Below are 14,184 nucleotides of genomic sequence, written 5' to 3'. Positions count from 1 at the left end.
GGCTTCGCGGAGAACGTGGAGGAGGCACGGGAATGGCTCTGTGGGAAATGGGTGCCGCGCGCAAACCAGATTGTACCATCACTTCCGACGGCAAAACCTCTCCTTTGAAACTGCGAGCACATTGAAAACAACGCAGTTCTCCTGTAACCTGGGAGGAAAGTTTGAAGAAACTACAGCTGGTGGCAGAAAACCTCAGTCCACCTGCACTTTCGTAAACAGCGCCTCGGTTCGGCGGCAGGATGGGATGGGAAGAAAGCGGGAGTGAGGACCGGAAGGCGGGGAGATGTGGTGGAACGGACCGTGAACAATGTCACCTGTACTCGGATCTATGAAAAAGCTGAAAAATCCATCATCCTTCTGTCCAGAGGATAAACAAGCTCCGTTCAACAGGCCAACCTCCCCATGCTTTTCTCCCCATTACCTTGTTCAGTTATCTTTGTCACAGATGTTTCACGTGTCACTATTTCCGAGTGTTGGTTTAATTAGGACCCACCCTTGGTTAGTAAATAAATGTTTATGCTCTGAATAAAAAATCTATGCTGACTTCCAGTTAAAGATGAAACACGTGTTTCTCCTCTTCTTCCCGAGACCCCACTAATATGATACTAAGGAAACTGAAAAGGCTTCAATTTATGTGGACAAAGAAAAAAGGAGAAAGGAAATGAATGGACTAGAGATTTCAGTAAATGATGGACGAAGAAATAGAAAATGTTTGTACGTGGAAAAGGAAGCCATACTGTGTGTGCAGAGGAGGCAAGGAGAGGAAGAAAATGAACGTGCTTTCTTGGAGATCAGGAACTGTCAGGTATGGCAGAGGAGATACCTGAGGGGGACGGAGAAAGTCCCCGTTAAGTGCAGAGGAACAAGAATCAGGACACTGAACTTTTCAACAGCAAACTGGGCATAAGGAAACAAATAGAAGAGGAAAAGGACTGTAAAATTTTTTTAAAGAAAATGATCTTTAGCTTAAATTCAGCATTCCAGCTGAACGTCCCACCACGTATAACAGAATAAGGATATTTTCGGAAACACGAGACTTCAGAGAATGTTCCTGCCACACACCCTTTCCCAGGACCCAGCACAAGAGGGCTCCGCGTCAGGCTGACAGCTCAGTGGGCCTCCGGGCCAGCGTGGCGCAGGGGACAGGACAGCCCAGGAAGGTCATCTCTTGACAGAAAAAGAATATTGGTATGATGGTACAACTAAAAGTAATTAAGGATTATTATGTTATGAGAGTAATGGCAGATGGAGCACGGTTTCTTGAAAAGGAAGACAATCAGAGACTAAAGGGAAAAGACAGGAAGGAACGCACTTCTCTGCTTGGCAGTGCAGTGAGCAACGTTATGTAATAGTCTCTCCGCAGGCACAGTGCCCGCCTGGAACCCTGCATGGTGCCCGCCTGGAACCCTGCATGGTGCCCGCTATGTCTTTTCCCACACGGAAAGGAAGCTCTTGACGGCTTCTCTTTGTTATGTCCAAATTACCACCATCACCATTCTTGTGCCTTGAGGCCATTATTAAGTAAAATAAGGGTCACAGGAACACGAGCACCGAGATGCCTCCACCACCAATCTGCACACTAGGGCGGCTACTGAGTGACGAACGGTTGGGTGGAGTTTAGAGCGTGAGGATGCTGGACAGAGGGGAACGATTCAGTCCTGGGTGGGATGGAGCAGGATGGTGCAAAACTTTATCACGCTGCTCAGAAACACACACAACTCAAAACTTGTGAATTGTTTACTTCTGGAATGTTCCATTTAGTATTTTTGGACTACAGTTGACAGCAGTAACTGAAACTGTAGAAAGCAAAACAGGACATAGGGGGAGACTACTGTACATTCATCAAAAAGCAAACACTGATTGTTAATTTTAAATGATTTAACTGGAACTTCCGCTGCATTCCACTGGTTACAGAAGTGTCCTGTCCTATAAATGGCCCAGAGGTGGCCCCTCCATGTTAGCCTATAGCAGCCCCACGTGTTTACTTCTTCACAGTAGGCTAGGACCAGCAGCCCAAAGCCTGCCAGTGCCAACCCCAAATCCTCACACCCAACTGCTTTATAGTCCAAAAAGCCATGTTTTTAGCCAATTAGAGACTACCTGCTTTATATACCTCACAAAACTGAATGGAACATCTGCTAACCACAGACGAGACAAAGCTGGATCAATAAAGACCCTAAACCGCTGCCCTTCAGAGCAATCACCACTGAGCGACATTACCTAGATGCTCGAGGCCCTCGGATCTTCCACTTCCCCACGCGGGTCCCCTCGTCTTATTCCCCTAGTGGGTAATATTCCATGCCACCATCTGTGGAACGAGTTTCCCTTAGTTCTGTCAGTTTTTGTGTTCTGAGACAATGTTGCTGGGAGGGACTTCCCCTCTCATGCAATCCTGTCCAAATACCACCCAAATAAAGTTCCAGGGGAGGAATTGTTGACACCACACTTTAAAGAGCATGGGGGATGGGCTATATTGTGGGGCTGTCCTTGGCGAACACACTCAGTCACAAAGATCAATATACAAAAACTAACTGCATTTCTATTCAGTAGCAACAATTAGAAAATGCCATGTTGAACAGATACAATTACTGGAATCAACAAACATGAAATGCCTAGCAATAAAGCTACTGAAAGATGAGACCTCTACACAGAAACTACAAAGCCTTACAGATGGGAAGTACGTAAGTCTTAACTACACAGAAGCACCGGGCGTGGTCAGGGACGGGAAGGGTTCCGCAGCTGCAGGGTGTGTGTCACTGAGGTCAGGCCGGTGGCTACATGAAACTATTTACATGGGCTTTTGTTTTTTGTGTGTTAATTGTTGGATCAATCAATATTTTTGATCACTGTTTTAAAGTCTCCCTTGTCTGACATTAGAACATTTATCTGATACAGGCTTCATATCCAGGATATATAAAAATGTCTATGATATCATGGGCCAATTGATAAAAGGGGGCCCAAAGATGTAAATGAAAAAGAGGATATACAAATGACCAATAAACATGAAATGAGTTCAAGCTCATTACTGATCAGGGAAATGCAAAATTAAACCAAATGGCTTACTGTTGATGGCTAAAAATACATAACTAAACATAAAAATTTAAAAGAACACTCACAATACCAAGTATTGGCTAGGACTGGGAAAACAGATTCTTGTGCATTTATGAAACGAGTATAAAATGGTACTGTGGAGAACAATTTGGTGGTACATAACAAAGCTGAACATGGTCCATTCCAAAAATGCATACGTGTGTGTGCACCGAAACACATGCGTAAGAATGTTTACATGGACGATTTGCAAAAGCTCCAAACAGAAAACCCAATGCCCATCACTGGTGAGATGAACCAAGTACGGCCTATTCCTATAATTAAGTGATACAGCAATAAAAATGAAGGAACTACTGCCACATCTACCACGGATCAAGCTCAATAAACTGAAGAAAAGCAGCCATACACAAAAGGGTGTCTAATATATATAAAGTTCAAAAGGAGGCAAATTAATTTATGTGGCAGAATGGCTTTTAGGGGCTAGTAATTGGAAGATGATATAAAGGAGGCCTTCCAGGTGGGACAGTGTTGGATTTCTTGATTTGGGGGTGGGAATGAGCATGCACACTTTATAAAAACATACTGAGCTAAGTGAAGTAAGCCAATCAGAGAAAGGCTAATACCATATGATGTCACTTGGAAGTCTAATGAACAATCTAATGAACAATCTAATGAACAAAAAGACTAATGAGCAACATAGAACCAGAGGCATGGAATCATGGAACAGACTGACAGCTGTCAGAGGGGAGGAGGTTGAAAGAAGGGGAAGGGATCAAAGAACACGTATGAAGGACTCACAGACATGGACAACAGTGTGGGGACTGAGTATGGAAGTGGGGAGGGCCAGACAGTTGGAGGGGGGCAAAGAGGGAAAAATTGGGACAACTTAACAGCATAAACAATAAAACATTTTTTAAAATATTGAGTTTAAGGTTTATGGACTTTTCTGCATATGTATTATAGCGCAATAAAGTGCTTGCAAATTTTTAAAAATTATATAACTATGTGGGGGATGAGGCAGAAATATGGGCAGTAGAAATGTCTAAACTGATAAACCAAGAAATAGCTATATAACATATTGTTTAAAAATAAAAAAGTAATTACCACAAAATATTTAAAGTTAGAAATGGTTGCCCCTAGGGGGTGGGGAGGGAGGGACCTGTTATTCAGCAATTGGGGGCACTAGATTTTGTTTAATCCTCACCTGAGAATATACTGATTGAGTTTAGAGTGAGAGGGAGAAACATCGATTGGTTGCCTCCCATACATGCCCCAACCAGGGATCACACCTGCAACCTAGGTGTGTGCCCTGACTGGGAATTGAACCCACAACACTTTGGTGTGTGGGATGACACTCCAACCACTGAGCAACCCAGCCAGGGCAGTACTAGATATTTCTTAAGTGGCATGCATATGATACGTATGTAGGTCAAAACATTTCAATTCTTCACAAAAGAAAAATTACTGATGTAGGTAGAAATGTAAACAGTTTCCTACAACTAATGATGCTAAATAAAGTCTCTCTGTTGGAAGAAAATTCACTCTTGCTTTTAGGGAAATTATAAACATCAAGGTTTAAAAGTTAAAAAATCACAAAAGAAAATGATAGATGCTATAATATCACCACAGTTTTAAAACAAATGCTAATCATTAAAAAAGGGGGAAGGAGGGGAAAGAGGGCAGAATATGCCAGCCCAAAATGTGCCACTTTGGCATGAGGACTCCTTTGAACTAACGGCACTTTAAGAAAGCAGCAGGTGAAAGAAGGGCGCCCCGACTCTCCTTTTTCCTCTAACACAGGAGATAACCGCCCCCCGCCCCCATGGAAGATGTCCTCTCTGTACCAGAAGGAAAGCAACATTCTTCACAGCAAGGGCAGGATGCTGAGTCCAAGAATTCTATACAAAGCTTATTAAAAGAATTCTTTCCTTACACAATGGAATTCTATGCAGCAGAGAGAAAGAAGGAGCTTATACCCTTTGCAACAGCATGGATGGAACTGGAGAGCATTATGCTAAGTGAAATAAGCCAGGCGGTGAGGGACAAATACCATATGATCTCACCTTTAACTGGAACATAATCAACAAAAGAAAAAAGCAAACAAAATATAATCAGAGACATTGAAGTTAAGAACAATCTAACAATAGCCAGAGGGGAGTGGAAAGGGGATAGTGGGGAGAAGGGTTTTCAGGAACTACTATAAAGGACACATGGACAAAACCAAGGGGGAGGGTGGAAGCAGGGGAGGGAGTGGGTTTGGCTGGGATGGGGTGGAGAGATGGGGAGAAAATGCAGACAACTGTAATTGAACAACAATAAAAATAATTTTTTTTAAAAGAATTCTTTCCTTCCTTGAGCCTCCTCCCGTAGTTTACTTTTCCACAAGTACCTCTTTGTTCACCTAGAATGAAAAAGTCTTTAGGTTCTGCCACTTCTTTGTCTTCATTTCCTTCTGAGGGCTCCTGTGTCACATAAAGCTGAATAAACTTGTATGATTTTCTTCTGTTAACCAGTCTTATGTCAACTTACTTCTCAGGCCCAGCCAAAAACTTTAAGAGGGTAGAAGTAAAATTCTGCCTCCCCTGCAGAAGCAAACCTTAGGTACATTTTATTCTGTTAATGCACAGCAAACAGCCTTAGTTGTTTACATGCACGTTTTCTCATTATACAGAGTGGAAGCTTGGTACGCAGCACAGAATGATACACCTGGGATGCAGCGTGTTACGGATGGAAGTTCTTATTCTTTAGTTTATTCTATAGATTAAACTTCCATTTCCCAGTGCAACCGATAAAACATGCTAACAGGGATTATGTGGAAAAGGATGCTCCCTGGTCAGTAATGTTTTGGAAACACGGGATTTCTTGACTGTGGGCCTTCTTAGAAACATCTGCGAAACATCAGTCCGTTCCTGTGCACTGTGACTCCCCAGGAGGGTCTTCCTCTGCGACTCAAGTGGTGAGGTACTTTAACACTTGAATTTAAAAATAAAGAAAATATTTTAATGGAAAGAATCTATTGTAGAAGGAATTGAGAGGCAGCTCTTGTTATGTTTAGGGTCACCCAGAAATCTGAAAATCTCAAACTTCCCCCATGCCTTAAAATCTTTCCCCAGACTACTAATATAATTTTTAGTCTCCTGGCTATTTGGTAGCATTTGTGAATACACTAAAGATTCTAACTGGCTTTTCTAAAAGAGAAATTTTTTCATTAAGAACACATTTGACATACTTTTCAAAAAAGAGACATTATGAGCAAAAAAGGATTTCTGAATGTTGATTTATTTTTGTTTTTCAGGTCGACTGTATGACCATGTATGAACTACCCATTACTTAGATACCAGAAGAAAAAGAACAAGCAAAGAATGTATAGGGTATCTGATTTTCTTTTTTAATTTGAACAGAGATTAATTAAGTATACAAGTTTGTTAAAGAGAGTGGTAAAAATTGAACATTACATATTATGGAATCAGTACATCAAATTCTACTTAGGTAGCTGATAATTCTTGTCACTAATTCTGCAAAAACCAAAACCAGTTGTGCAGAAACCAGAGTAAAAAATGCCCCTTTCTGAACCCCAGTGTGATCAAACTGATTTCATATCTAGCTTACTGATAATATTCAGTTTTAGGTCTCCCTGTGCAAACAATACATGTGGTCATTAGTGGTGGCTTGGTGAGGTGCAATTGATTTCTCTTAGGAGAGTTCGACATAATAGCCCAAATATTAAAACATTATTAAAGAGAGAAACCAGTGCCGAGGGAACATAACTCACCCACGCACGTGACGGTCACAGCAGGCTCTGGGAAGCACGACATCACGCAGACAGCGCAGCACTGCGTGCTCGGTGCACTGCCTCGTGTAGTGCGTTCCAGGGCCCACATGGACTTAGTCAGAGACCGTGTGTCCACCACCCTTCTAATGACTGGGCTTTACTGCACACAAATCCATCCAATTCTTTAAAAAAAAATTTAAACCTCTTGTAAGACCTGGAACTTGACATGTGAGGACAGTGTGTGTTAACGTCCCAAACATTGGGAGGATTAGGTGTGAAGCATAGTGACGACCTCTTGTAAACAAGACTGTGTATACTCTTGTTGTATGACCACAGAGAGCTCTCAGAACAACTCAGTATTTCAGATGGAGACCGGCATATTTATTATTTGGCCAAAGAAAATTCAGATGGCTTTCCTGGAGTTAAATGCACCCCAAGACATACACAAGGAATGGGTATAACTGTGGCAGCTAAGAAACCTGCCACTATGTAATACATGCTAGTATGCATTGATGCTGTATATTTTGCTAATACACTATGATTTGCTTGCTTCCCACCATCATGGGGCACAAGAAAATGAAACTCCAGACTATCTTGTTAGGACAGGACAAGTGATGACCCCAGTTTTAAATAGGGTTCTTCATTGAAGGAAAAGATAGAGCCGATAAAGTCAAATTAGCTGACTTCAAATGGTTTACATCCCAGGATGAATCAGGTTACACTGATTGAAGCCCAATTTAATTTAGGCAGTTTTTCAACCACAAGAATAAGGTCATTCTTAGTACATATTAATAATTAAACCAACATATACACAATTAGCAATATCCTATATAATATTAAATGTTTTAACAACTTGTTCTTGATTATTTTATATTGTTAATTTGTTGCTTTGTTTAAAAACAAAGCTCAACTTTATTTCACAATGTACTTTGTACTTCTAAGTGTCTTCTGTAATTATTTCATTGAAGCAGGTACAGTTCTCTGGATTCTAAGAGCCAAACTCAACTGTATCTTCTGTTATCTGTTTAAATTCATAATTGCCTCTGCCATCCATGTGCAGGTAGTACTGTGGGAAAGAAGGGGGGACAGCAGTGACTAAGAGAATTTCCTTCTTGTCAGAATTTATGTACACATTATTATAACAATAAATTATTAGAAATGACTATTTTTAAGCCACGAGAACTTTTAAAGTTTATATACAGAAATGCATGCAGCTCTCCAAGGTAAGACTAAATGAAGAAGTCTGCTCTTTTTAAAAATAGCAACACTATAACTCTGCTTGGAATATAGTACTTTCCCGTTTGAGAATTACAATACTAGACCTCCTCACTATTTTAAAAGAACCAAATCTATAAGCATCCCACAAATTAGAATGTTTCTATAACTCCATAACGAAGGATCTGCTCTACCACAGGTCAAACTGAGTCAAACGCAGTCTGTTCAAAGAGGCAGGCTTTAATACTTCCTTAATAATGCTTCCCAGACCAGCGTGGAACCTAAGTAGAGGCTTTTCTGTTTTCGGAGTGGGCAGAGGAGAAAAGAGCTATATAGCGCGCCTATCTATCCCGTCCTATGAAGACACTCGGGACAGTGGTTCATAAAGACTTCTGTTCAGTGGCTTTTCATTTACAGAAAGGACTTCTGTTTTCCCAGTTTTATATTGTTATTTCATAGCTGTTCTGGCCTCTAACTTTGCTGTTCTTTCTGTCACTCCTTTTTCACATGACCACTGGCCTGATGGGTATTTTGCTAGAGGTAAAACCCAAGTCCTCTCACTGTCCTATGGCTGTTAAGTTTATGAACGTCTAAGGAAAACACAAAGGCTTGGATATATTTTAAACTGCTTTGATTTCTAGTTATTCAATTTCTCATCCAATTCATGAAAATACAGGCAAATTATGCCCTAAGATAAACAAAATTATCTTTAAAAGGCAGTCATACAGAATTTCACTATGTTTTATTAAGTGCTTTCAGATAAGCTATCTCTTTGATCCTTGTGGAAATAATCTATGAGACATGTAGACAAGAATCAATAACTGTATTATATGAAGGAAGCAATGAATGCCAGAAACAATGAATGGTGTATGAACCCAGGTTTTCTGACTTCAGCCCCATGCTCCTCACTTCATCATTGGTGCAGCGCCATCTAAACCATCGGCTCCTGAGGGTGAAGACAGCTCTCTGCACCCTGCACACGCTTAGCCCAGTACTTGGCACAAAAGGTGCTCAGTCAGGTGTGTGCCTTATGGGACAAGACACCCTCGTTCCAACTTTTCCCGAACCCTCTCTTTTACCTAAACTTTCTGTGTCATTTAGGAAGGAAAGAGGGAAGGGGAAAGGGAAAAAAGAAGGAAAAAAACCCAAAATGAATCAAACTAGGTTTACAGTTTAGGGTCTGATCATTTACGTTAAGAGCTGCAAAGAACTGCCTGCCACCCAGAGGACAGTGCTGCCGAAACAGCAGAAGAAGTAAAGTGTCTGTGCCAGCGCGACCCTTGCTGTGGCCCGTATCTTCGTAAGTTACGGTGACCGCCAGCAAGGTCCACTTTACCACACTGCAGTGGGGAACACAGCTGACACGATTCAGTTTCCCTAGAGTCCTGATCCCCACCAAAAACGCCCCGAGACATTTCGGGATCGAATCCTTCCTAGGACTCTTTCTCCTTCTGTCAACACTGGATGGTGACAAAAACTTTACGTAGGCACAGTTACGTAGCCACAGTTGTGATAAAATTTGGCAAATTTTAGTCAGTCATTTATAAGACTGGAGAGCCACTAACTGGTTCTCTAATATCTCTCATTTAAAACAAGGCATTGTTTATATGTATGTAGCTTTTAAAACTGACCACTTCAATAATATTTAAGAAAATCCTATTCCATTTTATAAAACTAAATCACCCTTTTCCTTTAAGGAATATGTATATATGGGAATATACACCAAGAAATCTAAAACCATAATCACCTGAATTCACATATTCAAATAAACTTTCGCAGTATCATTCAGTGTAAGAAATACAAACCTCATGGTGCTTCCAAAGAGACTTCCTATGTGACACGGTGAAGAGCGTGATGCCAACCTAACACAAAGAAGATGACTTAGGGACGTACCAACAGCGCAGAGCACAATTAACCACTCTACATCCTTTCAGCTACTAAGATGATGGTCTTCAGTAGCTGTAGTTAAAAATCAACGTCTGAGAAAACATTATAACAGACACCAAATATTTAAGGTAATACGAGTATCGGCCATCAACCACATAATAAAAACTAATAGGTATCAATGAAGTTCTTCGAGAACCTCATTGAGAAAAAAAGCTAAACTGACCAGTACTAGCGATTGTGTGTTATTGTGTTTGGGGCATAAAATAAATATCCTGGCACATTTTCTATTTATTGTGAAAAATATATGAAAAATATATGAAGAAAAGTATAAGAATGATACAAATAGCAAAAGGTCAAAGTCAGGAAAATTAAATCAACATAGTACGGTCTGCAGTCAATTTGTTTTTCAAATACAGAGTCGATAACCCTTTATCGGAAACCCATTTTGGAATGTGTCTTGGAATTCAAATTTTGGAAAAACAGTATTTACCACGCCTCAGGCTTCTGGGATAGCATTCTATAGTTAAACACAGAAATGCATCTACAGCAGCACACGTGGACAATGACGATGAAGAGATAAATCAAATATCCTTTGGTAGTCCAGGCCACGTTTGGCTACCCAATGAGCTTGCCAGAAAATAATGAAAAATCTTTTCATTTTAATAGCTTACTTGATTTTTAGACTTTGAATAAGCTTTTTCAAATTTGAACTTCAGATTTTCCAAAAAAGCACTAATATAATAACAACTAGACATAACTAGTTGTTCTGGATCTCTGGTTCTCACAACTGGAGGGTTGGGTATGTGTGATTTTATCTCTTAGGGGACATTGTGACAATGTCTGTAGACATTTCTGATTGTTACAACTGACAGTGCTATTGACATCTAACAGGTGGAGGTCAGAGATGCTGCCAAATGCCCTATGGTGCGGAGAACAGCCCCACGACTGAGAACTACCCAGCCAGGAAAGTCAACAGTGACGCAACTGAGAAATCCTGCTGTGGATCACTGTTCTTCAGAATGGATCTCTGGGGGCTGACAGAGGCATGTGCTCGGTATCCAGGAGACTTCCAACATGACTTCTAAACTTTAGAGTCATTTGATATTTTTTAAAAGGCATTAAGTATATTCTGGATCACTTCTATCACAAGCTTGAAGTGCCGAAGTTTATATTTACACTTATGCTATATGAAGTGACAACAAAATAGTATCACTTAAAACTTTAAACGCATCATAAATTTGGCTGCCATGTGGAAAGGTTCTCAAATTGGAGCCAGAAACTGCATGACAAAATAAGTATATTAAAAGTTGTTAATACAACATACATTTCAACAGTACAATTATCTGATTTTTGAAAGCTCACTTCAGATATTATTTCTCTTCATGATTCTACAATAATTGAATTAGATCTTGACTTAGTGAGGCATTCTTTGTAACAGAATCACTAAAGTCAAAATACATAATAGGAGAACTGCATCTTCTGTGGGACTTAGAGCCCATGGCTAGATGTTAAAGGAAATCACACAATCAAAATGCCCAGCAAAGAGCCTCTAAGTCACTGATCAAAGAGAGACCACATGGTTTTATGTGAAAGAGAATAACACAAACGTCTCTAAGACCTCGCAATCTGAAAATCTATTTAGACAAATGTCTAAAAAGTAAGAAATCACCAAAACTGGCTCAAGAAAACTAATTATCCAAAAAACAAAATCAGGACTTAGAGTCTTCCTACACAGATGAATGTAGCAAATTTATTCTTTCATCAGTACATTAATGCTTCTCAAACTTTACTGTGCCCTTGAATCGTCTGGAATTTTTGTTAAAACACAGACTCTGGTTTAGAAGGGCCTGAGATTCTGCATTCCCAGCAAGCACATGGGATGCTGATGCCCTGACCACACTCGGACCAGCAGGAATTCATGCTTTTATGTGCAACATGACCTTTTATATCTATTGTAAATTCCCAAAGAACAGTTACAAAATGCTACAAGACTCTGGTACTTCATTTACTTACATAAATTCTTTTTGGAATTTGCTCAAAATTTTGAGAAAAATTCAACAAGATTATAGATGACAGTGACAATTCCTCACAGGGAAAAACAAGACAACACTGAGACTACTGACTAACTACTGAAAGAATGGAACCGATGTAGACACTTGGGAAAGGCCACTAGCCCAGGCCAGAGGAAAAAATGGATAAATTAAAGTTGCCATACGATTATTGCTTACTTTTCTTGATGAAAAAACAAATGACATTTAGGTAAAGTTAATGGAACAAATTAAGAAAATACCAATTTATGAACTCTGAGAACAGGGAATGAGGTAAAGGGAAATAAATTTAAATACATTCTTTCTTTCATATCTAAGAGGTGCCTAAAGGGAATTATATAGATAATAAATTTACTTTATTTTTTTAAAGACTTTATTTATTTATTTTTAGACAGAGAGGAAGGGAAGGAGATAGAGAGGGAGCGAAACATCAATGTGTGGTTGCCTCTGGTGCACCCCGCAATGGGGACCTGGCCCGCAACCCAGGCATGTGCCCTGACTGGGAATCTAACTGGTGATCCCTTTGGTTTACAGGCCCACACTAAACTATTGAGCTACACCAGCCTAGATATATTTACTTTTTCTTTTACTCATATCTTTTATCAGTGTAAAATCTTTACTAAAGTAAGATATCATCTGTTGATAGTAATTTTGTTACTTAATAACTTAGAATCTTCTCTTTGGACAGGTACCTGGTTGGACACAGAGTAAACCAGGAAGGGGGACGTGGACCCTCAACCTGAGAACCTGCCCTGCTCACCTCTCGACAATGACTGTAAATGTAGCCTTCCACGTCCACACTCACTGCGCTTGTGCATTCATCCAAAATGGCAAACTGGGGTTTGTGATAAAATAATCTTGCCATCTGAAACATAAAAAGCATTATTTTATATAATCACATTAATGCAGAACTTAATGCATACTGTATTATACAGAATTAACTTCTGTATAATGCAGAAGTTAATAAGCTAAAATAGATTTACTTTAAATTAAGTATGCACTTACGGCCTTATAAAGGAAGCATGAAAATTATTCTAATTCAAAAAAATCTATTTCCCAGAAATAAAAACAATATAAATATACTGATTTGTTTTTATTGTCTTCCCAAACAAACAGAGAAATGTAATGCAGGGGGAATATTGTTCATAGTAAAATAAAACTTTTAGGACTGATATAAGGTGAAACTGAATTTTAAACTAATATTAAAAAAGTTCTCTACACAAGATTACAGGGTATTTATTTTCACCAAATCTTAGCATTCAGACTTATTAATGGCTCAGGTGCAAAAATGTATCTGTCTTTAAATATTTTGTTGCTTAAGTAATGTCCATTAATATTAAGTTGTCAATTAATATTCCCACCATTTGAGTTTACAGACTTGTTCATTTCTTAAAGCCTTTGCTAATTTATAAGTAAAAATTAACATCAAGATTGTTACCGCTTTCATTTCTTTGATTAGCAGGAATGCTGGACATTTTCTAACATTTACTTTCCATATGTGGTTTATTGTCTGGGAATTTCTGACCCTTTGTCTAACAGATATTCCAATCTGTCACCCGCCCCTAACAACGATCTCCACGCTGCAAGACCAATGGACACTTTTCTACCGTTACCCAATTTATCTTCTCTGCGAAATTCAACTAAGGTGACCATTCCCTTCTTCTTGAGAAAGGGACAGTAAAATCATGGTCTTAAGTTCCTTCGCACCTTTTAGGCTGCTCTCTCAGTTTCTTTTCCAGCACTTTCTCTTCTACATAACCATTAAATGTTGCGGTTCCTCAGGGCTAACTCCTAGGTCATCTTCTCTTTTTCATATATTGTATCTCTCTAAGTAATATCAAATCTCATTATTTCAAATATTATTTACATTTATAAATTTCTAAAACATATCTCTCATTTATACTTCTATTCTAATGTCTAGACTGATACATACAAATTCTTATTTGATCTTTCTACTTGGATATCTCAACAGGGCTCTTTAAACATCTAAAATTCATACAGATTCTATAGATTTCCCCTTAAAATCCATTCACCCATCATCCCCACTATTAAACATTTCAGAAAATGACACTATCAAACAGTTGATTAAGCTAGAAAGCCATGAGTCCTTCCTGACCTTTCGCTATTCCTCCTCCCTCTCACCTCCCCACGCCCCTCATTTTCCGCCTGTTTGAGAAATTCCGTTGCACACGTAGCCCACTCACTCTTCCCCCA

The 14,184-nt window shown here is 39.5% G+C and overlaps 1 protein-coding gene across 2 annotated transcripts in view; it reads right to left on the bottom strand.

Annotated features, from left to right (window-relative positions):
* Positions 1-6,309: 6,309 nt before the first annotated feature.
* ABCD3 (ATP binding cassette subfamily D member 3) overlaps positions 6,310-14,184 on the bottom strand; it is a 68,346-nt gene continuing 60,471 nt past the window's right edge. For both annotated transcript variants that reach the window (XM_024565362.4, XM_045199452.3), the window contains 3 exons: positions 12,731-12,835; positions 9,841-9,897; positions 6,310-7,886 (listed from right to left, as the gene is read on the bottom strand). In XM_024565362.4, coding sequence (XP_024421130.1) covers positions 7,809-7,886; positions 9,841-9,897; positions 12,731-12,835 — 240 coding nt within the window. In that variant the 3' untranslated portion in view covers positions 6,310-7,808. The remainder of the gene's footprint in view (positions 7,887-9,840; positions 9,898-12,730; positions 12,836-14,184) is intronic.

Source organism: Desmodus rotundus, chromosome 3 (assembly GCF_022682495.2).
Source record: "Desmodus rotundus isolate HL8 chromosome 3, HLdesRot8A.1, whole genome shotgun sequence".
NCBI classification, from domain to species: Eukaryota; Metazoa; Chordata; class Mammalia; order Chiroptera; family Phyllostomidae; genus Desmodus; species Desmodus rotundus.
This window is presented reverse-complemented; position numbering and strand designations above follow the sequence as displayed.